At 43.9% G+C, this 27,820-nt stretch overlaps 1 protein-coding gene across 3 annotated transcripts in view; it reads right to left on the reverse strand.

The window, feature by feature from the left end:
- The window catches only part of VIL1 (villin 1), an 88,827-nt gene that overhangs the window by 50,823 nt on the left and 10,184 nt on the right, over positions 1-27,820 (reverse strand). For 2 of the 3 annotated variants that reach the window (XM_073634374.1, XM_073634376.1), the window contains exons 2-6: positions 12,260-12,370; positions 10,187-10,261; positions 8,262-8,458; positions 7,434-7,542; positions 4,906-5,016 (exon numbers count right to left, since the gene is read on the reverse strand). In XM_073634374.1, the coding sequence (XP_073490475.1) occupies positions 4,906-5,016; positions 7,434-7,542; positions 8,262-8,458; positions 10,187-10,261; positions 12,260-12,334 (567 nt within the window). In that variant the 5' untranslated portion in view covers positions 12,335-12,370. Of the gene's footprint in view, positions 1-4,905; positions 5,017-7,433; positions 7,543-8,261; positions 8,459-10,186; positions 10,262-12,259; positions 12,371-26,887; positions 27,108-27,820 lie in introns of those variants that run through there. The other variant, XM_073634375.1, reaches the window with a different exon arrangement.

Raw genomic sequence — 27,820 nt, forward strand, 5'->3', positions numbered from 1 at the left:
TGCTATGAGGGCCCGCTGGGAGCACATTTAAAACAAGAAGTGCGGGAGAAAATAGTAAAAGGTGAGTATGTGGAAATTTTTTCCTTATTACCGTTAGAGAAGTTCAACTTGGACCGGGTAAAGCCGGACGATTCCAAAAAAGAGGATGAGGAGAAGCGAAGGTATCGTTTGATCCCTAGGACCTTTGGTAATTGGTTACAGGCATTCGCCATTATGGCGAGTGTAATTGGCGAAAAGAACCCGGAGCATTGCTCTGCGTTGTTTTGCTACATGGATGCCATAGGCGAGGCGCATAGGGTGTATGGGGGCACTGCGTGGCTTCGATACGACGAGCAATTTAGGCAACATAGGGCGGTGAGGCCGGCTCTTAGGTGGGACCATAAGGATATCAGCTTATGGATGCGTTTGATGTCTTCCGCCAGGGTACCAAACCAGCCTTTTCATGGGGGGGCCGGGGGATCGTCTACCTCTGGACTCCCGGCCGGGGAAAAATTTGGGGTGTGTTGGCAGTTTAACGAAGGATCCTGCAAGTTTGGGGGATCCTGTCGTTTTAAACATGAATGCTCAGGATGTGGGGGGAACCACGCTTTGTCACGCTGCTTCAAAAAATGAAAGAAGTCAGGGGAGCCTGCTCAGAAGAGGGACAACGCCAGTGATGGAGGTAAGGATGCGGCCTTTTTTAAATAGGTACCCGGACAGAGAGGCAGCGAGGGTGTTGGGGGAGGGTTTTTCAGTGGGTTTCAGAATTCCATGTTCGCTGGCAGCTATACCTCCGATGGCCAAGAACTTGCGGTCTGCACTGCAGAATCCTGGGGTGGTTTCGGAAAAACTGGCCAAGGAGGTTGCGTTGGGGCGCATGAGTGGGCCTTTTGCAACTAAGCCGTTACAGGATTTAGTAGTGTCACCGTTGGGAGTGGTGCGTAAAAAGGAACCAAACAAGTTTCGCCTTATTCACCACCTTTCGTTTCCAAAAGGGGCATCTGTGAATGATGGTATCAATCCTGAAGATTGTTCAGTGTCGTACACATCGTTCGATGCAGCGGTGGGATGGGTGAGGCATTACGGTCAGGGGGCACTCATGGCAAAATCAGACATTGAGGCGGCATTTCGTTTGTTTCCAGTACATCCGGACAGCTTTTGGCTGTTGGGTTGCTGTTGGCAGGGGGAATTTTACGTCGATCAGTGCCTGCCAATGGGTTGCTCGATATCTTGCGCCAAGTTTGAGCTGTTTAGCTCATTCCTTGAATGGGTGATTAGGGATGTGTCAGGGATGGATTCAGTGATACATTACCTGGATGACTTTCTCTGCGTGGGGCCTCGTGAGTCTAAGGGGTGTGCGATTCTGTTGGCAACCTTGGAACACATTGCAGGTAAGTTTGGGGTACCATTGGCAGCAGATAAAACGGAGGGCCCGACGACAAGGTTGAGTTTTTTGGGCATCGAAATAGATACCAGAGACATGGAGTGCAGGTTGCCAGGGGATAAGGTGGACGGGTTAAAAAGGGACGTCAGGGACATGATGGGAAAAAGGAAAGTGCAGCTGCGGCAATTACAATCCCTTTTAGGTAAGTTGAATTTTGCGTGTCGCATTATTCCAATGGGTAGAGTTTTTTGCCGCCGGTTGTCAGCTGCCACAGCGGGGATACAGTCTCCGACCCACTTTATCAGGCTTACCAGGGAACATAGGGAGGACCTGAAGGTGTGGCACACGTTCCTGGAAAGCTACAACGGGCGTTCGGTGTGGATGGAAGGACCGGTAAGTAATTGTGACATGGATTTGGTGACGGACGCCGCGGGATCTACAGGGTATGGGGCCTTTTTCCAAGGGCAGTGGAGTGCGGAGGCATGGCCTGAGTTTTGGGTGGAGTCGGGATTTACTCGGAATCTGGTGCTACTGGAATTATTCCCGGTGGTATTAGCAGTAGAATTGTGGGGGGAGAGGTGGCGGAACTTGAAAATACGTTTAAATTGTGACAATATGGGGGTAGTTCAGGTCATCAATCGGCTATCGGCATCATCCCCGCCGGTAATACGATTGTTGCGTCACCTGGTGTTGAGGTGCTTACAACTTAATGTTTTTCTATATGCTGTGCATATCCCGGGCGTGGATAATACTTTGGCTGATTCCTTGTCTCGGTTCCAGTGGGACAGATTCAGGGAGCTGGCGCCCGCCGCGGAAGCAGAGGGGATTCCTTGTCCGGGGTGGCTTTGGGAGATGGTATCGGAATCGCCGCAGGATGGATCAGGAAATCGGTGAGTGGGTCGACATGGGCGGCATATAGTAAAGTGTGGTCGGAATGGGCCACGTTTACACGGCTGGCGGACGCCGGGCCGGGAGGGCTGGACTTGAGGTTGTTGGTAGTGTATTTTGTGTCACGACACATGGAGGGGGGTGGTTCAGTGTCCGCAATTGAGCGGAAATTGGCGGGGTTGGCCTTTTTATTTAAGTTACAGGGCCTGACTGATTTTACCAAGGATTTCTGGGTAAAACAGGCCTTAAAAGGTTATAGGAAGAGCCATGCGAAGAAGGATTCGAGGAGGCCGGTGTCTTTTTCATTATTGCAGGTATTGTGTAATAAATTAGGTGAGGTATGTAAGTCGGGTTATGAAGTGATTTTGTTCAAGGCGGTTTTTTCCATCGCGTTTTTTGGAGCGTTTCGGGTGGGTGAGTTGGTGAGTCCAGCAAAACAAGTAGCAGGGGGTTTGAAGATGCAGGATGTGGAAGTAAAACGGGATAGGGTGTTGCTGAAACTGTGCAGGTCTAAAACAGACCAAGCCGGAAAAGGGGTAAAAGTGCAGCTGTTCAGGTTACCAGGGTCGGGAATTTGCCCGGTTCAAGTAGTTGAGGAATTTCTGCTAATTCGCCCGGTTGGGGAAGGGCCGTTGTTTGTGCATGAAGATAGAACTTTCTTATCCAGGTTTCAATTCATTGCAGTGTTTAGAAGATGCATTGGGGCTGCAGGGTTGGATAGTAGGCAATTCGCCTCACACTCCTTCCGCATCGGGGCGGCTACTGAAGCTGCCAGGTGTGGGTTGGATGAGGCAGCAATCAAGAGGATTGGGAGGTGGGAATCCAAGAGGTTCCAGTCTTATGTGCGCCCTCAATTGTCATCAGATGCGGTATAAAAAAAAAAAAAAATATATAGATATATTATGATCACATGCATTTGAAGACAGGGGTGGGGGAAGTTCACATGTTTCAATTTGTCTTCTGTTGTGTTATGTCTTTGCAGATGGGGGTCAACCACGCCTCGTCTGGATCTTGGGGCACTCCTATGTTTTCTGGGGTGCAAAAAGGGGGGACGTCAGACCAGAAGGCAGGCAACTGGGGTTTTCCAGGAGGGAGGCATGTATTCGCTGGTTGGGCTTTCCAGGCATGGGGTGGGGTAGAGTTGTTCAGGAAGTTGAACGATACGCTCGACTCGATCGACCCCCGGATGTTTTAGTGGTACATGCAGGAGGAAATGATCTGGGGGTCCGATCTACCAGGGAACTGGTGTCGGCCGTTAAGTGCGACTTTTTGGCACTTCGGGTGGCCTTCCCGGGCATGATCATAGTTTGGTCTGACATAGTGGCAAGGACGTCATGGCGCATGGCTAGATCGGTACCTAGGATCAACAAAGCAAGAATTAAAGTAAACAAGGCAATTGGAAAGTTTGTTGTTAATAATGGGGGATTGGTGGTGAGGCACACGGAGTTGGAGGTTAATGTGGGGATGTACCTAAGGGGAGATGGGGTGCACCTTACCGCAGTAGGCATCGATCTTTGGGCTCTCGGGCTTCAGGATGGCATTGAGAGGGCATTGCGGGTGTGGAGGTGCCCTTAAGGCTAAGGGGTCATCCTTGCGGGCTGTGGCGGCATCTTTGGTCTCTGATGGTGGTACAAAATGCAAAGAGGTGATGGTAAATGGTGGGGGGCTTTCAGTATTCTGTGCCCCTCTGGTGTGTTCTGTTCTTACAGCGGAAGGCTAGGCTGGAAGACAGATGTTACACTGCGGGAAGGGTGTTGTCACCGTGCTGATTTAAATACGGCTGGTGGCCTGGTATGGTAAAATTATGTACCGCAGTGTATGGTGTTTGGTGAAGTTTGTGAAATGGAGGAGGTGAAGTTAAGAGTGCCATCAGAAGACCAAAGATTGGGAGGTGTAAGAACTGTCAGTTAAAAGTTATACATAGTTGTACAAAATGTTTATTAAAAGAGTTATTTAAAGTTATTTAAAAGTTGGTTTTATACTTTTATAATAAAGGAGGCTGCTATGGCCGGTTTTTTACTCCAAAACAACTCCTGTGTGTGTTATCTAATTATTATAGATAAGAAAGGGAAAAGGGGAGTAGTAAATAAAGAGTGGGTAGTGGGAGTTGGGGATATTAGTTCCTACACTGGTCAAGCGTTTGCATAATTTGTAATACTTTGTATTCTGTCAATTGTTTTTCCTGCAGTTGTATGTGCAGCATTTATTTTTTGGATATTAAAAGCATTAATAGACTACAGAGGTTTATGTTTCCTTGCTTTACTGCAAAGTAACCTTAAAAGACAAAGCAAAACAGTAGCCACCCTCTCTTGCTCACTCCCAAGATCAGATGGCCTATGGACTATGGGATTTGTAGTATGCATAAAGCAGTGCACATGACCACAACCAAGTGAGGGGGGAAAGGAGAAATTTGGGAGCTCATGGAGGACAATACAAGGAAGAAGAATAACACAGTGCAAACCATTTCATAAAAAACAGATTAAGTAGTTTATGTATATGGATTATTTTATTTGCTAAGACGTTTTTGGAATAGCAAAATGCAACCAATCACATTTCTGTTTACTGTAGGCAGATCACCTGGGTCCTGCACTTAACACTTTTCTATCAGCTTAAATAAATAACTAGGCAGTATGTGAAGTACAGACCACTCATACCCTCAGTCTCTCCATTTTGTTGCTATCAGGTCCATTCCATTGGATGATCAACTTTCCCAGGTCCACCAAGAACACGTCCCCGGTATTGAAGCTGTTCCAGTCAAAGGGCACCTATGGATACAGGGTATCTTGTCAGTGGCAAATTTTTGCTCTTTAAATGATTATTTGAAATTCATATTCTATTATTTAACCAGTGGCCCCCTCCTAGCATAGAATGCTAGGCAAATTTAATTTTTGGCTTCTTCTGGGGTCAAGGGAGCAGTGATTGTTTGTTCAGGTGTGTTCAGGGTTTCACAGGCTGGGAGTTTGATTGCTTCCCCCTGCCTCGGAAAGAAGCTTTCAGAACATAGGGAGGGATATTCAGATGATCAGCCTGAATATTTATCATGCCCTGGCCAATTCCTGGAGAGAAGTCTCCAGAAGGTGGCTGGGGAGGTGATAACTAGTCTGATGCCCTTAAACAAATTTTGACTTGTCCCCAGGAGCGTTCCAAAGCCTCAGGGGCCGCTGCCCTGAGGCAGTCAATGGACTGAGTTGCTGTTCTTTGAGGTCTCAGCGGTGTCAGGGCTGAGGGCCTGAAGTGATCTTCTGAGGAATTGGCCATAGGACTTCACCATAGGGATTGGGTCTGGAGAAGGATTGTCTCCCTCACTGGACCATGTCCAGAGGAAGCTGGGGGCGTGCAGCTGTCCTGGGGACTTGTGAGTAATGACCCTGAACTGATTCCTAATGACTGTGTGTGCTTTTGGGATATAAGTGCCAGGGGTAGCTTGGGATGAGACAGCTCTCATAGAGTCTCAGAATACTGGCCATTCTCCTGTCCTGGAGTGTGAGCCTAGAGAAGAGTGTCCCATGCCCTACCCTGTTTAAAGTTCTTCAAGCAATACATTTCAAAAAGACATCCCCTAGACTGAATTATTGGAGCCGGAGTGTATTGACTGGTGCTTGTGGTGGTGAGCAGCCTCTGTAAAAATACAGCTATTACCAGCCGTCCCTACGGGGGTAGAGCTACATGCCTAATGTAGGCTTGAGCCAAAGTCCCAGGTCCCAGGAGCACTTTTGTTCTATGTAGACCGTGGAAGGCATTAAATTATAACTGAAGGCAAAACTTTTTTTTATTAGTTGTAGATAAAGGGATTAGAACACCTGTCAGGTTTTTATTGCTCTCTGTGTCCCCACTAGGGAGATTCAACTTTTGTAATTGTCCTGGTGACCATTATTGAAAGGGAAAGAAAATCCCTAGTTTTGAGTGGTCACCAGAACAGGGGAAGTCTTCCGATGGGACACTAGTTCTGGTGACCCTGATGTCTACCCAGGAATTTCCCTTACTTTGGAGAGATTTCCCTCACTTCCTGTTTTGGCTATGGTACAGGAAGTGAAGGGAAACAGATGGCAACCCCCCCCCCCCAAACTGACAGGGGTTATAATTCTCCCTTACTCTATCCAAAATGAATAAAAGTTTTGCTTTTAGTTTCACTCTTAAGAAAGGGATCATCTACAGTCTGATCACTTTAGTTGTGCCACAGATTGTCTGGCTCTGCCTGAACGTCATCCTTCTATCAGCACTCACATGATCCACACTGTGGCTGTATTTGGGTACTGGCCATTGGACAGAGGCTGTAGAAGCATATAGAGGAGTATAACATAACTAGTCTTAGCAGGTTAGGTGGTGGACAGTGGGGCTGTTGTAAAATAGAGCACCAGACCATCAAACCTATACAAGATTGTATCCCATTCCAAAACCATGCATATTAATATATAGTTGCCCTTCTTTGTGTCTATACCAGCCTCCACTCTTCTGAGAAGGCTTGCCACAAGATTTTGGAGTGTGGCTGGGGGAATGTGTGCCCCTTTCAGCCAAAAGAGCATTTGTAGGGTCAGGTAATGATGTTGATTGAGAAGACCTGGCTCAATATAATTAATCCCAAAGAAGGGTCCAGATCATGGCTCTGTAGAGGCCATTGGTATTCCTCCACATCAAACTCATCAAACCATGTCTTTATGGAGATTTTGGATGAGAAGACCTGGCTCATTCCAATTTATCCCAAAGGTGTTCAGTAGGGTTAAGGTCAGGGCTCTGTGCCGGACACTCGAGTTCCTCCACACCAAACTCATCAAACCATGTCTTTATGGAGATTTTGGATGAGAAGACCTGGCTCATTCCAATTCATCAAGAAGGTGTTCAGTAGGGTTGACGTCAGGGCTATGTACAGGACACTCATGTTTTGTGTGCTGTAGTATTAATAGTTCACTTTACTAGAAACACCTGAACTCAATCATGGAGGGGGTACACATACTTTTGGCCTGATAGTGTAAATATAATACCTACACGCCTTTCACAAAGAGATAAAGCCTTTTCAAATCTTTTAGTTTGCTAAAAAGGGAGAACTTATTGGCCTTTTAATATTTTATATTGTGTTCATGATTGAAATAGGGAATTCCAAGTACCTAGAACCACGTTAGCTGCATTTGTCTGTGCTGATATTATCAGGATTCACAGTCTTCTGGTGCGGCATAAGAAGGCTTACCTCTCCAGCTAAGACATTCTTCTTCCCCTTGACGTGCAGGAGACGTCTGACATTGTAGGTGTTTGTCTCTACCTGCTTCATTCCTGATGCTACCCCTCCATTTTTATATCTAAGGGAGAAGAGAGAGGAAATTCGAATGTTAAAATTTATGCATACTATTGGCTGGAATGTATTTCCACACCCGAATTCAGATTACACCGGAATTCGGACAGCCAAGGATCCTATTACTGATCCTTACCTTACACCATTTAATACAATTATTCTCAACTCCAGTAGTCTGATACACAGGCCCTTTTCTCCATTTCTTATCCTGTCCCTCTTCCAAATCCCCTTTCTAATCTACTCCTCCCCCTCCCCAATTTTTTTCCACTGGGGATACCTGTTTCACTGACATTTGCCTAAAAAGAGAAACTTCCATCAATCTTAGATTTCCTTTCACTTCCTGTCGCATTTCTCTAAGACAGGAATTGAAGGGAAAGCTCACCAATCGGACACAGGCCCCCTTTTTTTTTTTCTCATCCTGCCCCCCATCCCCTCATCAAGTTCTTTCAAATCTCCACCCCCTCTTATTTTCTGATGGGGACACCTGACACTTAAGACTGGAATTTCCCCCAATTTTAGGAAGACTTCCCCTTACTTCCTGTTTGGTCTCTAAGACAGAATATGAAGGGAGATCTAACCAATGGGACACCAATGGCAAAAAAAAAGACCTGACAAGTATTTTAGCCATCCCACACTATCGGAAACAAAAAGATAGTTTTTGGCCACAAGTGATCGTTGAATGCTATAGAAAATGATAAGCAATGCATTTACAGCTCAAGTACTCACACTATGCCCTGCTTGAAGTAGCCCTTAAATGTGTCGCTCTCATGTCCCTGAACCTCGCGGTGCTGCACGGCCACACCCCCCAGGTGATCATCCATCTGTACAGAGTAAATGGCGGCTGCTCCTTGCTCGTCTACAGAGGAGCTTTTCCCAATCCAAAAATGGATGTCGTAGGAGAAGTTGTTGCTCACCTTGTGTGTCTGAAAGAGAAAGATTTTAATGCACAGAGATTCAAATGGGCAACCTTGATAAAAGACCAGGATATAGAGTAAAGGTTAATGTCACCCAATGGTGATACTTAAAGTGTAAGTAAACCCTAACAGCTAATTTCTCCTATTTGCTACCTTTTGCTCTGTTAAATATACCATTGAAAGTGTTTTGTTAAATCTGTTTGATAAGTGTGAAAAAAGCCCCTTGATCCTCCTGGAAATCCAATGCGCACCTAACTTTTTGTAGTGAGCTGACAGTGCTGCACTAAAATCTCAAACAATGTTATCAGCCCTGCCTGGGTTCTCTCTTTGGACTACAGAGCATGAAGATGAGAATGGGGGGGGGGGGGGTTCTGTAGTCCTATTGCACTTCCTGTCCTAGGCTGACAATGTTGCTCCTCTATAGATACAGTACAGTGAGCTTTGTCACCCTAGAACAGGAAATGTTTGACTACAGTATATACATAAATAATAGAAAGAAGCTAAAAAAAAGAAAAGAAAAGTAGTGAAGTTATCACATCTAAGTAAGCTGCAACATCATATGTTTTTGTTCTTGGGTGATTATTATCCACTGATGATGGAAACACCTGTGTGGCCAATAACTCTACAGGGAAAAGCCACCTCTCACAATTGGAGTCTCTTCCATATTAGACACATTGGGGGTTATTTACAAAAGGCAAATCCACTTTGCACTACAAGTGCACTGAGAGTGCACTTGGAAGAGCAGTCACTGTAGATCTCAGGGGAAGATCTGAAATGAGGGGAAGCTCTGCTAATTTTATCATCCAATCATATGCAAGCTAAAATGCTGTTTTTTTATTTTCCTTGCGTGTCCTCCTCAGATCTACAGCGACTGAACTTCCCAGTGCACTTGTAGTGCAAAGTGGATTTGCCTTTCGTAAATAACCCCCATTGTTTTCTCAGTGCATGCGGTATGTTGGACATCTAATTCTGAAACCATGGGCGTTATTATAGACTTGCTCTACTTTCCACAAGATTTTTAAGTGTATCTGTGGGAATCATTCCCATTCAGCCAAAAGAACATTTGCAAGGTCAGATACTGATGTTGGATGAGAAGACCTGGCTTGCAATCATCATTCCAAAAACGTTCAGTAGGGTTGTGGTCAGGGCTCTGTACAAGGCACTTGAGTTTCTCCACTACAAATTTATCAAACATAGGCTTTATGGAGATGCTGGTTGTGATGACCTGGTTCATTCCAAATTGACTTATCAAATACTGAAGTTGTTAGTGCATTATGGCAGACAAGCAACTAGCAGTTTCAAAATGAAAGGTCAGTACAATCAGGCTATCCCTTTCAGAAGAGGATTACTCATTAATTGCCAGGTGATTGAGGCCTTACAGGCCTTACTATATGCAGCCCCATCTGAACGAATAAAATATCAGTTGAGGTTGAGTTGTTGGTCACCTCTGAACATTAAAGTTCACAATCTATGTTACAATTTGACTGTATGATCTCCTTTTGTATTTACCAGAACTGTGTAATATGATGACCTGCTTAACTCGCCAATCAATTTGTATCCAATCATACAAGTCTTTCCATTGCATAATTGTTGTTAGACCTAAAGGAAATTTTACAGTTCCACTGGAACATATGTGATGAGCTTACAGCTCATAATTCTATGTAAAATTGCCTCCAATATAAGTACTACCTATTACCTTAACAAGAATTATTATATTATGTACAATATAGAACTTACCATCAACAGGACATAACAGTCTCCGTCAAAGAAGTTCCCAAAGGTCTTCTCCGGGACTGGAACCATATCCATGTTCTGAAAGAAGAAAAATACAGAAATTCAACTCATGGAACAAAGGGAAACCAAATTACAGGAAATGATGCACCCAGGTAGGTTCATTAGGTAATAATAAACAATAAATATACTTAAAAAATTGAAGTTATGAAACACTGCAATATACATTTACTTATGTTGAGGAAAAAAAAAAAAGACGTGTCTATCACAATCATCCAAAAGTCTTCTCTAGAAGAGTTATCAAACGACTGACAGACTGAGAAGGTCATTTTTGACAGCACTTCTTATTGTACCAAAATTTTGGATGTAACATGGGTACCATATACATTTCGGCAACCTCTAAAATTATTTTTTTGTTTTTGTCTTTTCTTTATGGTATATAAAGTAGGTGACACCTAGCTATCAACTGTGACACGCATTGGGGGAAATTGAGAGGTGCCAAAAACTATTTATATTTTGTAGCATAACCATGATTTTTTAGTAATGTACTTGTGAACTTATACATTTAAGTCATGTAATGCTATTGGAAAATAAACATGAATAACTGAGTCATAAGTTTTATATATATATGTGTGTGTGTGTGTGTATATATATATAATAGTAACAGACACAGTCTATCAGAAGCAGTAGGGAGAAGCAGTAGGGTTCATTCCATAGTGAAGGAGTCACTGACCAGGTGTGGACCTGATTGGCAGGTGGGTGTTGCTCAGTCACTCTATATGGTCAGGGCACATCCCTCTCTAGGATCGTCATGCTATGTAGTGGGTGTGGAAAAACACTGGACATATGTTTAAGTCTCCAAACATTTGCATTTATAGTTATATAGTTAGTCTGACTGAAAAAAGACACACATCCATTCTAGTTCAACCATGTAGCCTGAGACTTGTGAAAGTCTGTGTAGAAGTAGGTGGAGGAACATAGTAGTCCAAATACCCAGAAGGCTGATTTATTGCAGTCTATGTGGAGATAGACTGTGGGTCTGAGCTGAACAAAGCAGCCAGGGGGGTTTCCATTTTCCATCCCTTTGGATCCTCTTTATTAAAAGTGGGCGGAAAAGCCCTTAAAACACAAGTTTACAAGTTTGAGTCCTTGAAGCTCTGCCCTTGTAGCTAAATCCTTACTATATGTAGCACCCTCCTAGGTAGGTGCTAGAAGAGAGAGTATAGTTTTTGATCTTTCTGCTTACCAGGAAGATGGTCAGCTAAAACTTAGAGTGCTCTCTGCCTACCAGGGAGCAGGATCTATTTGTTAGGTCTGCTCATTGTACTCAGATGCAGCTCAGCTTGTTCTGACTGTCCCCCAACTGGTCCAATAGGGAGGCATATTGGACAGTGGGAGTGGACCTGACAAGTGGGTGCACTAGCTTTGTTACAGTCCCGGTAATTGGCAGAGGGAAAGTGCTGCATTGCATGATGGGATACTGTATTTAGCCCAGGGTACATGTGCTCTGTCATGAATCGCCAGTAATACCTTCATACCCTGTCTGTCTGCTTATCTGGTCTGTGTGTCAGCCTTGGGCTGCACTCTAACACCTGCCTGGTTAAGTAATCTTCCCTCAGTGTGGCTCCACCCTAGCCTCTACAGGATACACTATTTAACACTGTGCTGCCCAAGCCTGCCTTTCCGAGCAATATTGTGTGTTTGGTTTCCTGCTTGCCGTGTGCTCTACGTCTGTTTCTGTTACCAATTTTGGCTTGTTCTTTGACTATCCCTGCCTGCTTGTTACCCTGACCTTTGGCGTGTTTTCTGTTTATCCTTGTCTGCTAGTTGCCCTGACCTTTGGCTTATCTCCTGACTATCCCTTGTTGTCCTGTCTGCTGCTTCCTCTCTTTCCTCCTGTAGCCTACCGTGAGCGTGAGCTGGGAGACCCTGGGGGCCGCGACCTGGAGCCAGTTGCAGCGCACTCCATCCTCACCATTAGAGACTCTGGTGACAGTGCTATATATACTGTATATGTAATACTTAAACGGAATTCTTAGAAGTTAGCATATGATAAACATGTGAGTTGTACTAATTCACCTCTATCCTCCATATCTGCAGTCCTGGGGTGGTTTTATTCAGAGACTTGGTTACTTTTTCCGTGAGTTCAGGCATGGTGGAATATTATCAGATCAGACGTCACCTGGATATCTGGAAGGGAACAAAAAGATTTTGATTATTTTTTGAAATATAGATCTAAAGAACACAGAGACCTCCTCTATATAAAGGGTACTTAAAGGGGGTGTTAGATATGCCTATTAGTGGTGCGACAATGATGTCCCCAATTTTTTGTTGATAGTGGAGAATTGAGAGTTTGTTTTGTGTACTCTTGTTGACCGAAGGACAGCAGGTACTGTACATGTTTGTGCTTGTTGGGTGCTAGGGGTGAACCGTGGAGGTACTGCAGAAGGGATGATATAGAAAACGTCATTCATACATGCAGTAAAGTATTTTTGTATGTCGGAGTGCAATCTCATATTTACATAGGTTATCTTGCTTAGACCGTGTTACTTTTCGCAGTGTTTGTAAATGCTAGCTATGACATGTTTGTCACTCCATTACATTTTGACCTCAGAAATACATGTGAGAATATAGCTGTTCTTTCAGGAAATCCGGGTAGGGTGTAACAACTGCCTGCTGTCTTAAAAGGGGCCGTGACACACACAGCACCATGTTTCGTATTGCAGGGGGATTACTGGAATGAATAGGCATCAGTCATAATTATTAAGCAGTTTTTACATCCTTAAGGACATTATGTGAATGTGTGCTGAAAAACTGTAGTGGAGTCAGGACGGGGGTGTGGGGGGGGGTTACCTGTTCTGGACTCAGGGTCTTTATGTGCTGGGGTGGGGTGGGGAGGGGGGCATTGTGAGGAAGCAGCCCGTAAAGTACCATCAACTCAGTTGAGAGCCGCCCTCACTACTTTATCTTTTATGCCGTGTACACATGGGCGGACTTTTCGACCGAACTGGTCCGACAGGACGAATCCGTCGGACAATCCGACCGTGTGTGGGCTTCATCGGACCTGCAGCGGACTTTTTTGGTCGAAAATCAGACGGACTTTAGATTTGGAACATGTTTCAAATCTTTCCGACGGACTCGAGTCCGGTCGAAAAATCCGCTCGTCTGTATGCTAGTCCGACAGGCGAAAACCGCGCTAGGGCAGCTATTGGCTACTGGCTATCAACTTCCTTATTTTAGTCCGGTCGTATGTCATCACGTACGAATCCATCAGACTTTGGTGTAATCGTGTGTAGGCAAGTCCGTCCGTTCGTTCGAAAGTCCGTCGAAAGTCCATCGGAAAGAGCGTCGGACCTTTGATGCCGAAAAGTCTGCCCGTGTGTACACGGCATTACTGACCCTACCTGATAGGAGGAACCTGAGTAGAGGAGCAGTGATGTCTCTGGTAGTGAGGTCCATTGTCTGCACCAGTGACATAATTAGGGATGTATGGGGCATGGTCTGAACCGGGTACCAAAAGGTGCCAGACAGCCACTCAACATTTTTTTGCACCTCCCAACTGTCAGACAGGTAGAAGTGGCACTGTCGCGTTAGTATCATAGATCTAAGCTTAAGAAGATGGTCGGGGTGCCCACATCAGGAGGAGGCAGTGCGCAATTGGGCATCTTCACTCTGGGCACTGGATGACCTTGTCCCAGCACTAAGCACAGTTATAAGCTGATTGGACCAATGGCATCAATGAAACACCTATAGTAGCCTTTGTCAACTTTTTTTCTCAGAGGAACCCCAAAAATAATTTTCAGGTCTAAAACCAATTTATTGGGGGTCAATGGCAAAATGCTTCTTACATTGGTGGTCAGTAGGAAGACTGCAACCCTTGCAGATAGCTAAAAAGATAATTTGTGTCATGCTCCTGCTTTGCCAAATGCTGTTGGCCTAGAACCATGAAGGCACCATAAATAGGAGGTCAATCAGCCACAGCTCAAGGAACCCCTAGAAACCTCTGGAGAGACCCTAGGGTTTCACGGAACCCAAGTTGAGAAAGGCTGATCTATAGTATAAAGGTGCTCTGTAATGCTTTCGATTTCCATATGTGTAAGTCTCATGCTCATGTCACTGGCTTCTGATTGGCTGCATACTCATGAAACAGAGGTACACTATTGCATCCCTATACGTGGCATTTTACTGAAATTACACCTGGCTTCTTTTATTGATTGAAAGCTTTGCAACTTTTTTTTTTTTTTTCTTTTTACATAAACTGGGAAGTATCAAGAATAAGTAATATATTATAAATGTAACCATAAAACAGAATGATCTTTGGTCTTAGAATTAGTCATGTTAGAGTGAGATTGGGAGGGCCTGATTCTGACAGGGTGTATCTAGCTATTGTTGATTTCTGCAACATAAGTGCCCCGTTCAATAATGTATGACACTCCGTCAGTTCAGAGAAACGTATCTAAGCAGCACTGCGACTTACAGTATTTATTGGTTAGGAGTAAAGGAAACCACTAATTCACCAAGCTCACTGACTCCAGCTCAGATGCCCATGTAAAATAAAACCCCCCCTCCAGTAGGAACCAATAAAGTAATTCCAAACATAAGAATACGACAGGAACTCCAAGCGAAAGGTAAAGATTCCAAAAATGCTTTAACCGCTTCAGCCCAGGAAGATTTTACCCCCTTCCTTCCAGAGCACTTTTTGCGATTCGGCACTGCGTCGCTTTTAACTGACAATTGCGCGGTCGTGCGACGTTGCACCCAAACAAAATTGATGTCCTTTATTTACCACAAATAGAGCTTTCTTTTGGTGGCATTTGATCGCCTCTGCGGTTTTTATTTTTTGGTCTATAAACAGTAAAAGAGCGACAATTTTGAAAAAAAAGCTATTTTTTTTTGGTTAATAGTTTTTTTTAAACAACATCACGTTTTAGGGATTACAAATTTCCCCTTTATCGGGGCTAAAAAAAGTTTACAAATATTCATATATTAACCACTTGTGGACCGCCCACCTGCAATGTACCATGGATGGGCGGCCCACACATGCGTACCCGTAAATCGTTGCTTACCCCCGGGTTTAGGGTGCACACATGCGCCCTCCATCACCAGCCACTGCTGTGATTGTACACAGCCGAAGCCTAGCAGCTGGGACCTGATGATCGCCGTGTACAATCACAGCCCAGAGCTCAATGTTGACAAGCTCAGGGAACGATTTTCTCTGTTTCTCAGAGATCTATTAGTAATAGCAGCACACACAACACATTTAAAGTGGTTCTAAAGTCAGACGTTTTTTTTTTTTATCTCGATGCATTTTATGCATTGAGATAAAAAAAACCTTCTGTGTGCAGTAGCCACCCTAATACTTACCTGAGCCCCATCTCAATCCAGCGATGTTGCATGGGAGTCTCGGCTGCCCAGGACTCTGCCTCCTCATTGGCTGAGACAGCAGAGGGGCGCCTGTGGCTCCCGCTGCTCTCCATCAAAGTCAGTGAGCCAATGAGGAGGGGGGGCGGGGACGCGGCTCCGTGTCTGAATGGACACACAAAACATTGGCTCGGGTGCCCCCATAGCAAGCTGCTTGCTGTGGGGGCACTTGGCAGGAGGAAGGGGCCAGAAGCGCTGGAGAGAGACCCAAGTAGGGGAGGATCTGGGCTGCTCTGTGCAAAACCAACTGCACAGGGCAGGTAAGTATGACATGTTTGTTATTTTTAAACGGAAAAAAAAAATGAGGCTTTAGTATCACTTTAACCTCTTGATCGGACTTAATGTTAACCTCTTCCCAGCCAGTGTCATTAGTAAAGTGAAAGTGTATATTATTATCACAGATTACTGTATTAAAGTCACTGGCGATGTCAGTAGCTGTTCCCCCCAGCGTCAGTTAGTGTCAGATTGCTTGCCGCATTTTCCAAGTCCCAATATAAGTCGCTGATCACTGCCATTACTAGTATAAAAAGAAAATTCCAGTATATATCCCATAGTTTGTAGGTGCTAAAACTTTCATCCAAACCAATCAATATACACTGATTAGGATTTTTTTTTAAATCAAAGACATGTAGCAGAATACATTTTGGCCAAAATTTATGAGGACTGTTTTTTATTGGATATGTTTTATAGCCGAAATAAAAAATATTGTTTTTGTTTTATTCAAAATTTTTGGTCTTTTTTCATTTATATCTCAAAAAAAAAAAAAACCCCAGTGGTGATCAAATACCACCAAAAGAAAGCTCTATTTGTGTGAAAAAAAATTACAAAAATTCAGTTTGGGTACAGTGTTGCATGACCGTGCAATTACCAGTTAAATTAGCGCAGTGCTGAATAGCAAAAAATGGACTGGTCATTAAGGGGGTAAAATCTTCTGGAGCTGAAGTGGTTAAAATTTTTTAGAGAGAATTATAGATGTGAATATTATTATTTAAGAAGAAAGTAACAAATGTAATACAAAATATTAAAGAATAAATAGGATAAAAAATGGAGTGTTAATAAAAACATAAGACCACGGGACAGAACAACAATCTAAGCACTCAAATAGCAGACCATCAGGGCTATGTTGACCACAAAAGGAAATTTCAGATTCCCTATCATACTAGACATTAACATAGCTCCCAAATGTCCCTGATTTGGAACAAAGTCCCTCTGTCCCTTTTTCCTCCTCATTTGACCCTCAGTTTGATCTATATTAGAGATGGGCCAAACGGACCCCTGTTCGGTTCGCACCAGAACTTTCAAACACCGCAAAAGTTCGGACCAGAATATCGAACCCCATTAAAGTCAATAAGACCCGAATGTCAAAAATCAAAAGTGCCCATTTTGAAGGCTTGTATGCAAGTAATTCAGCATACAATGGTTATAGGGGTCCGGGTCCTGCCCTGGGGATCAATAAAAAAAAGTTTGTGAAAAATGTCATTTTTCAATGAGCAGTGATTTTTTGATTTTTAAAGTGAAAGCATAAAAATGAAAAATTCCTTCCAATATAGTGCCTGGGGGGTCCCCTTAGTCTACCTGTAAAGTGGCAAATCTGTAACATATCTAGAATCTGCTGCAGCAATAATTGGATTTATAAAGCCAAAAAAAATGCAATTTTTCCTGAAAACTGCCTTTATTTTTTTTGCTCAGCAACAGCTTGGGAGCCACTGTGTATGATGAGGCCACAATGTAGTGCACTGGGAACAAGATTAGAGATTTGTTGGATATATTCTGGTGTCACTTTGACTGGATAGAAGTAAGGGGTGCGTAAAAATCGGTCTTTGGGTGTCGGTGGTACCTTCCCACCGTAACCCTATAGAGGTAATTTTGATGAAAGCAAGAATTGACCTTGCTGTAAAAAATTGCAATGATATGCACCTGTCAAACAGGTGCAGAAAAATGACTCTTTGGGAGTCGGGGGCGCCTTCCCATCATAACCCTATAGAGGTGCTCTTGATGAAGGCAAAAAAAATTGCAATGATATGCACCTGTCAAACAGGTGCTGAAAAATTGGTCTTTAGTTGTTAATTGTGCCCATGAAACCTATACCAAAAACATTCTTGAACACCATCAAAGCTAGGCAGCCTCAAAGTCTTGCAGAGATTCCCACATCCCAAAAAGACTTAATCAGTGACATCGGCATCAGCGGCTTCATAGCTGGTAATCCAGGACTGATTCATTTTTATAAAAGTCAAACGGTCCACGGAGTCTGTGGACAGACGTGTTCTATGATCAGTAACGAAACTTCCTGCAGCACTGAATGCTCGTTCTGAAAGCATGCTGGGTGCAGGGCAGCCCAACAACTCAATAGCATACTGGGCAAGTTCTGGCCAGTGGTCTGTTTTCATGACCCAGTAAGTCAGTGGATCGTCAGCTGGAAAACTCTCCATCTCTGTTTTTGCCCCGAGGTAATCGTCCACCATGTGATGCAGACGCTGCCGATGGGATGTGGAAACTGACAGCCCTGGGCGGCGAGGACTAAAAAAATTCCAAAATGCCTTACTTAGGCAGATGCCTTCTCCAATGCTCCTCTCTTGACCAACAGAATACTCAAAACTAAGTTTTCCATGGCACTGTAACCTACTGGAGTCAGGAAAAACGCTCAATAAAATCCTCTTTAACGTGTCCTCAAGAGATTTTATCTTCTGCACTCTCTGTGGGGATGGGATGAGTTCTGAGACATTCCCCTTATAACGGTGGTCAAGGAGGGTTGCCAACCAGTAATCGTCCTTCTCCTTTAGGCCACGTATTCTTGGGTCTTTTCGCAGGCTTTGAAGCATTGGGTTGCCCATACGCCTCAAATTTGCAGAGGCTTGAGAAGCAGTCTCCTCGGGGTCACTCAGGATGACAGCATCTGGAACTTCCTCCTCCCAGCCACGTACTACTCCCAAGGGTCCTGAGGTTGGAAAGCCATCGCTTACAGATTGATGCATGTCTTCCTGTTCTTCGAAACCTATGAAAGTGCCAGAATCCTCCTCCTCATTCTCCTCCCCTCTCTCCTCCTGTGTGTTCTATGACATAGAAATGATGGTGTCTGGATAAAGTGGGCATTGAGAGGGAAGGAAGTCCTCCTCTTCCTCCTGCTGCTCTGCCTCCAGTGCCATGTCCATAATGCCACGCAGAGTCTGCTCCAGCAGGATCACAACAGGAATTGTGTCACTGATTCATGCACTGTCACGGCTCACCATCCTTGTGGCCTCTTCAAATGGTGACAGTGCATGCATCCTTAATGATCAGCCATTGGCGTGGGGAAAAAAAAACGAGGCAGCCTGAGCCTGTTGTCGTGCCATATTCGCACAGGTACTCCTTGACGGCCTTCTGCTGCATGTATAGCCGCTGCAGCATTGACAAAGTCGAGTTCTACCTGGTGGGCATGTCACAAATCAGGCGGTTTACGGGCAGATGGATTTCCCGCTGAATTTCAGCCAACCGAGCACTGGCTATGTATGACCACCTGAAATGGCTACAGACTCTCCTGGCCAGCTTTAGCACGTCTTGCAACCCTGGGTACGTATTTAGGAAACGCTGCACCACCAAATTGAGGACATGTGCCAGGCATGGCACATGTGTCAACTTTCCCTGTCTAACGGCGGACAGGAGGTTTGAGACATTATCATACACCAACATTCCTGACTCCAGCTGGCGTGGTGTGAAAGGCCCAGACAGCTAAGCTTTGGGGAGTGGGCCGGGAGATAACAGCTGCAGAATGTGATGGAATAGGGTGGCTGCTCTCTACTCTTTTTTGATGTCGGCCTCCTTGGGGTTGTGCCACCTCACCTTAAGTTTCCTCCTCTGTTCTATCTGGAACCCAAGTAACATCAGTGACCTTATCATCATCATCATCTCCATCTCCTCAATCTTCATCTCTACCACTTGAGACGACTTGGCAATAAGCTGCGACTTGGGGAACATGAATGTAAATTTGTCTACCAGTGTTTCTCCCTCTCTCTAGGCTCATGTTCTTGTCATACTCAATCTCAGAACCAACATCTGAATCCAGTAATGGCTGGGCATCATCAAGGAGCAAGTGGCTGACACTGTGGTCAAATAACACAGCTGACTCCTCAATGGCTGATGTTGGGGCTATGGCAGGAATAGATGTGGAAAAGGAGGCAGGTTTATCCACTCTGGCAACTGCAGGGGACTGCACACTTGTCTCTGCTTGCATGACAGAGGATGAGGAGGTTGAGGAAGGTTTAGTAAGCCAGTCCACCACCTCCTCTGCATGCTGTTGCTGGATAGCACGGGCAAACTCCTTAAACAGAGGAAATGATGCCCTGCCTGAGGACTGACCACCAGGTCCACCTTTGCCTGTGGACACATATGTTGCTGTCCCCCTTACAGTGCAAAGGGAATGTCTGCCTCTCCTTGTTGTCCTCCCAGACATTATTGGGAGGGAGAGGGCGATGCTTATAAGCAAATGTAAAGAAGAAGTTGAAATCTGTACGTAGATGCACTTTAATCAATGTAAAGAGGTGTCTGGTGCACTTTAAGTACTCACACTACACAGACACACTCCACGCCTACACTATAATATACTGCAATATAATGCGCCAAATGTACAGTGACGCACAGAACTATATGGCATTAAACTAGCAGTAACGCACACAAAGCTTTATGGCGTTAAACTGGCAGTAACGCATACAAAACTATATGGCGTTAAACTGGCAGTGACTCACACAAAACTATATGGCGTTAAACTGTCAGTAACGCACACAGAACTATTTGGCGTTAAACTTGCAGTAACGCACACAAAACTAAATGACGTTAAACTGGCAGTAACGCACACAGAACTTTATGGCGTTAAACTAGCAGTAACGCACACAAAACTATATGGCGTTAAACTGGCAGTAACACACACAGAACTATATGGCGTTAAACTGGCAGTAACACACACAAAACAATATGGTGTTAAACTGGCAGTAATGCACACAGAAGTAAATGGCGTTAAACTGGCAGTAACGCACACAGAATTAAATGGCGTTAAACTGGTAGTAACGTAATCAAATAGACGGTGTTCAACCGTCACTACAGTGACGCTATCTGAACTGTCCCTACTCTAGTTATACACTAATGTAAACATTACTGACACGATCTCACTACACTACACTGAAACTATCTGAGCTGTCCCTACTCTAGCTGCACACTATGCAAAGCTGAGTGATGGTCCTCCTCACTACACTCACACTATCCCTAGACTGACACTAAACTCATATTCTACACTGACAATTGAAGCAAAATAGCACAGTATAGCACACTAACTAATAGCACTGAACAGAGCCCTGTTCTATCTCTCTCCACGCCAAAATCACACTGAAAATGGCTGCCATTGGAAGAATACTTTTATACTGTGGGGCAGGAATGAGCCAGGATTGGATAAAGTCATGATGACAGTGCCCTGTGCCCTGATTGGCTGAAGCTTTCACTGCTTCAGCCAATCAGGGCTTGCAATGCACTGTTCAGCACCGTAATGCATTGTGGTTGGTTCAGGGGGCTGAACAAACGGTCGAACTACCTGTTTGTTCGGATGTTTGCCGATCGACCAAACAAACCGGCCAAACCGTTCGCCCATCCCTAATCTATATACCTGTGTATAAAATGCACTACTCATCTATCAAAAAGTGTTTCCCAGTGCTAAACCTTTCATCCAATTTCTAAATTGCTGCATTTGTAAATTTCAGAAGCCATCATAAAGCAATAGTAGTGGTAAAAAAAACATTTGTGGGTTTACCTAATCATTTTTTTTGTATAATTCTCATTTAAGGGGGCGTGGCAGGGGGTGTGTCCTATGCCTACATACTTTTGCTAATAGGTGTCCCTCGTTCCCATCTCAAAAAGTTGGGAAGCATAATGCATTAAAGAATATGTTACCCCAACATTTCATATTTCTGATACAGTGCTTTGAAAAAGTATTCATACCCCTTGAAATTTTCCACATTTTGTCATGTTACAACCAAAAACATAATGTATTTTATTGGGATTTTATGTGATTGACCAACACAAAGTGGCACGGAATTGTGAAGTGGAAGGAAAATAATAAATGGTTTTCAAAATTTTTTACAAATATATATGTGAAAAGTGTGGGGTGCATTTGTATTCAGCCTTTACTCTGATACCCCTAACTAAAATTTAGTAGAACCAATTGCCTTCAGAAGTCACCTAATAAGTAAATAGAGTCCACCTGTGTGTAATTTCATCTCAGTATAAATACAGCTGTTCTGTGAAGCCCTCAGAGGTTGGTTAGAGAACCTTAGTGAACAAACAGCATCATGAATTTAAAGCAGGGTTAGGTTATAAAAAAATATCCCAAGCTTTGAACATCTCACAGAGCTCTGTTCAATCCATCATCTGAAAATGGAAAGAGTATGGCACAACTGCAAACCTACCAAGACATGGCCGTCCACCTAAACTGACCGGCCGGGCAAGGAGAACATTCATCAGAGAAGCAGCCAAGAGGTCCATGGTAACTCTGGAGGAGCTGCAGAGATCCACAGCTCAGGTGGGAGAATCTGTCCACAGGACAACTATTAGTCATGTTCTGCACAAATCTGATCTTTATGGAGGAGCGGCAAGAAGAAAGACATTGTTGAAAGAAAGCCTTAAGAAGTCCAGTTTGCAGTTTGCAAGAAGCCATGTGGGGGACACAGCAAACATGTGGAAGAAGGTGCTCTGGTCAGATGAGACCAAAATTTAACTTTTTGCCCTAAAAGCGAAACGCTATGTGTGGAGGAAAACTAACACTACACATCACCCTGAACACACCATCCCCACTGTGAAACATGGTGGTGGCAGAATCATGTTGTGGGGATGCTTTTCTTCAGCAGGGACAGGGAAGCTGGTAAGAGTTGATGGGAAGATGGATGGAGCAAAATACCGGGAAATCTTAGAAGAAAACTTGTTATGCCCCGTACACATGGTCGGACTTTGTTCGGACATTCCGACAACAAAATCCTAGGATTTTTTCCGACGGATGTTGGCTCAAACTTGTCTTGCATACACACGGTCACACAAAGTTGTCGGAAAATCCGATCGTTCTAAACACGGTGACGTAAAACACGTACGTCAGGACTATAAACGGGGCAGTGGCCAATAGCTTTCATCTCTGTATTTATTCTGAGCATGCGTGGCACTTTGTCCGTCGGATTTGTGTGCACACGATCGGAATTTCCGACAACAGATTTTGTTGTCAGAAAATTTTATATCCTGCTCTCAAACTTTGTGTGTCGGAAAATCCGATGGAAAATATGTGATGGAGCCTACACGCGGTCGGAATTTCCGACAACAAGGTCCTATCACACATTTTCCGTCGGAAAATCCGACCGTGTGTACGGGGCATTAGAGTCTGCAAAAGACTTGAGACTGGGGCTGAGGAGGTTCACCTTCCAGCAGGACAATGACCCTAAACATACAGCCCGATCTACAATGGAATGGTTTAGATGAAAGTATATTCAAGTGTTAGAATGGTCCAGTCAAAGTCCAGACCTGAATCCAATTGAGAATCTGTGGCAAGACTTGAAAATTGCTGTTCACAGACGTTCTCCATCCAATCTGACAGAGCTTGAGCTATTTTTCAAAGAAGAATAGGCAAAAATGTCCCTCTCTAGATGTGCAAAGCTGGTAGAGACATCCCCAAAAAGACTTGCAGCTGTAATTGCAGTGAAAGGCAGTTCTACAAAGTATTGATTCAGGGGGGCGCTATACAAATGTACCCCACACTTTCCACATATTTATTTTGTAAAAAAAATTGAAAACCATTTATCATTTTACTTCCACTTCACAATTATGTGCCACTTGTGTTTAAAATAAATCTACGTTTTTTGGTTGTAAACATGACAAAATGTAGAAAGTTTCAAGGGGTAGGAATAGCTTTTCAAGGCACTGTATAAAAATAGGAGGAAAAAAGGTACTTAGAATGTTTTTATATCTATACACAAATGTTTTGCCTTTCATTTCTATTTTATGCTGAATGGGTTATTTTACAAGGTGATCGTTTACAATCACTTTAAACATACCAAATATAAAAATCAAATGCATAAATATGACGCCGATACAAATAAACATCTGTTTCTGCAAGTAATTAAATGAGCTTATGTTAATATGTAACTGAAAAGAATCTAGTTGGTTGGAAACATTCTTTTTAGTATTGTTAAAATGTAACACATCATATTGGGATCAAAGAAACATTTTTAGCTTAAATTTTAGCCCGCTTCTTTCATTGGTACACCCAGCCTGCCAATCAACAGGGAAACCCCAAACCTGCCAGCCATTAGAACTGCAATTGCTGCAGAAAAGCCATTATTTCATGCCAGGATCATACAAATAAACATCTAAGGCATTTTAAATGTGTTGTTCTTATTGTCTCTGTAAGGCCTCTTTCACACTGGGGCGGTGGGGGCGTCGGCGGTACAACAGCGCTATTTTTAGCGCTGCTGTACCGTCGTTCTTGCAGCAGTATTCGGCCGCTAGCGGGGCGGTTTTAACCCCCGCTGGCGGCCGAAAAAGGGTTAAAATCCCTCGTACAGCGCGTCTATAGCCGCGGTATTGCCGCGGTATAGCCGCGCTGACCCATTGATTTCAATGGGCAGGAGCGGTGAAGGAGCGGTGAATACACTGCTCCTTCACCGCTCCAAAAAAGCGGTTTGCAGGACTTTTTTCACCGCCCTGCCTGCGCACCGCTTCAGTGTGAAAGCCCTCGGGCTTTCACACTGAACAAACAGCGGAGGCTGTTTAGGGGCGGTTTTCAGGCGGTATTTTTAGCGCAATACCGCCTGAAAACCGCTCCAGTGTGAAAGGGGCCTTAGGAACTGGAACATTCTGGGAGATGTGCTTCTCTATTTTACATTATTCTTAAAGTACAGGTACAGGAAAAACTTTTTTTTTCTTCGATGGAGTAAGGGAAGGTTATAAAGGTGCCACCCTTGTGCTGGAAAAAAAAAAACTCCAACTTGTACCCCAGCGGCTGGAAAAAGTAAACACCCCGTGGTGTCATAAAATAAAACAATAAATAAACCAGCGCTGCATGAGTTTTAATTGAAACCAACATGTGACCCACACGTGCTCCAATATAGTGAAACAATATAATAAAGCTTGATTAGTGATAAAAGTCCTTATAAACAGTTTCAGTCTGTATCACATTTCACGAAGAATCTTCCACCTCTGTGCTCCGTACCCTTAAAGGAGAAGTTCAGCCAAAGTTCGTTCTGCAATCCTGTGACCTGTTTTCAGCAGACAGCGGGGTGAAGACTGCTGTCGGCCGACTGCTGCCGGCTGATGTCACAGAGCCAGTCCAGGCTGGAGAAAGATCGTGACGTGATATGGTTGGGATCCGCCCACAACCCTGGACCGACACCTGGCAAGCCGCTGAGAGCCTGAGCCGGCCGCTCCAGCCCCCTCTACAGCCCAGCGCTCCAGTGAGGGGGGGGGGGGGGGCAGAGCAAAGAGCTGGTCATGGAGCTCTGAGAACCGAGCAATCAACAGTGTTTGAGCACTCGGTTCTCAATCTTAGAGCCGGTGGGGAACAGATGCAGTATTGGGCCGATGCTACATCCACCTAGGTAAGTATGATTCTTAAAAAAAAAAAATATCCTGAACTTCTCTTTTAAGTGAATAAAAGGCTCACCAGATTTCCATGGCCCCTTATTTCTATGTGAGTCCTGAAACAATTGATGACGGTAAGTATGGAAGGAAAAACATCCAGATGCCTCCTTTTTCCACCAAGGCTTTCACAGCTCAAAATACTCTCACAAGTAGAAGAAGAAGCATCATCAACTCCTCTCTTTTTCTTCTTCATTTGTAGCCCCAATTCACAACTTTATCTTTCTCCGCTCATCAGCACAGGACCAGCATTAAAAAGAGACGTATCCGTAATGTAATATTATCAAACATAAGCACTTTATTTATAAAGTAATATCCCTCAGATAAGAATCTCGGTACTTCCGGGTGTCTCCAGTGAGTGATGTCACTTCCGCTCGACGCGTTTCATCATTACGACTTGCTCAGGAGATGAGGGAGGGTTATAACCCCTGGCAGTTTTTTCCTTTTGGCATCTGTGACCCATTGGGGAGATTTCTCTTCACTTCATGTCCCATACCCAAAACAGGAAGCGAGAGGAAATCCCTGCAAAGTGAAGGAATCCCCGGCTGTCACCAGAACAATGGTCTCGATTGTTCTGGTGGCAACACGAAATTTGGGATTTTCTTTCACTTTCGCTCTCGGTGATAATGGTAGCCAGCATAAAGAGAGAGAGGGTGAGCCTCCTTAATGGGGGCACAAACAAAAAATAAATAAATTATAGTTTGGGTAAAGGGCTAATCACAGCCAGCCCTTTACCACGTGATCAGCTGTCAGCTAATGACAGCTGATCACGGAAATAAACAAATGCTGGTTATCTGTTTCTTTTTCTTCACGCTATCAGCGTGAAGGAAAAAAAAAGCCGTGGCTTCTGTTACTGTTCTGTTGCTGCTAATTAGGGTCACCTATCAGTGCCCACCAGTGCCACCTATCATTGCCCATCAGTGCCCACCAGTGGCACCTATCAGTGCCCATCAGTGCCCACCAGTGGCACCTATCAGTGCCCATCAGTGCTGCAAATCAGTGCCTCATCATCAGTGCTGCCTCTCAGAGCCGCCTTCCGGTACCTATCATTGCCCAATCAGTGCCACCTCTCCATGCCGCCAATCAGTGTCCATCAGTGCCCCCCATAGGTGCAGCCTCATAAGTGCCTCCAAATCAGTGCCCATCAGTGCAACCTATCTGTGCCCATCAGTGCCCCCCATCAATGCAGCCTCATCAGTGCCTGCAAATCAGTACCCACCAGTGGCGCCTCATCAGTGCCCATTAGTGCAACCTATCTGTGCCCATCAGTGCCGCCCCATCAGTGCAGCCTATCAGTGCCCATCAGTGCCACCTCATCAGCGCACATCAGTGAAGGAGAAAAATTACCTGTTTGCAAAATGTTATAACAAAATATCAAAAACTTTTTTTTTTCAAAATTTGCAGTCTTTTTTTGTTTGTTTAGCAAGAAATAAAAACCCCAGTGGTGATTAAATACCCCCAAAAGAAAGCTCTATTTGTGTGAAAATAATGATAACAATTTCAGCTGAAACTTGGCCTGGGCAGAAAGGGGGTAAAAGTGCCCAGTAAGCAAGTGGTTAAATAAAATACGGTCATAATTTGCGATGGCTTGTGCAATTAAAAAATAAAAATAAACATAGTGATGTATGTACTATTGATGTATTTAGTTCTCACCTGGGCTGTTTCATGTACAGGAATGACTTGCAGCAACTAAAAAGGGTCATCCTGCTTGTTTCTCTCCTTGTAACAGGTCTGCAAAAATGCAAAAAGACACAAACCACTTGTCCTTTTAAGCACCCACAGCAAGCAGGTCTTGATGATGGAATCCCCATACACAATGCAATACACAGCAAAGGCTTCCGTTTGTCCTACATAATGAATATATTTTCTTTAGTAGTTAGCCACCTATGTGTTTGTTTTATGAGTGTAACTGTTTCTATGTACATACCTTGTATGCAGAGATAACAAATCTGACAGTTTATTTTTGTCCGCAGTGAAGTTGAATTATTTTTAACACATGCCTTTTAAAAAAAAAAAAAAAAATGCCTGATATGCTGGATTTTCAGCAAAAATTGTTTTATTTTGAGTGAGCAAGGGATGTTAGAATTTTTTCTTTTATAAAATTGTATCTAAACCCGAGAACAACAATGCAATTGTAACTGCATTAGTTTCCTTTTTATTGCAAATTTTTACTTTAGATTTATCCAGTGATCCTGCCAGAAACACACTTCCTGTACAAGGGTGACGATGCTTAACCACTTCAGAAGATTTGGCTGCTGAATGACTGGGCCATTTTTTGCGATTCGGCACTGCGTTGCTTTAACTGACAATTGCGCGGTCGTGCGACGTTGCACCCAAACAAAATTGACGTCCTTTTTTTCCCACAAATAGAGCTTTCTTTTGGTGGTATTTGATAACCTCTGCGATTTTTATTTTTTGCGCTATAAACAAAAAAAGAGCGACAATTTTGAAAAAAAAAACACAATATTTTGTACTTTTTGCTGTAATAAATATCCCCATTTTTTTTTTTTTTTAAAGCGATTTTTTTTCTTAGTTTAGGCCGATATGTATTCTGCTACAAATTTTTGGTAAAAAAAAAAAATCACA

Source organism: Aquarana catesbeiana, linkage group LG06 (assembly GCF_042186555.1).
Source record: "Aquarana catesbeiana isolate 2022-GZ linkage group LG06, ASM4218655v1, whole genome shotgun sequence".
Lineage (NCBI taxonomy): Eukaryota > Metazoa > Chordata > Amphibia > Anura > Ranidae > Aquarana > Aquarana catesbeiana.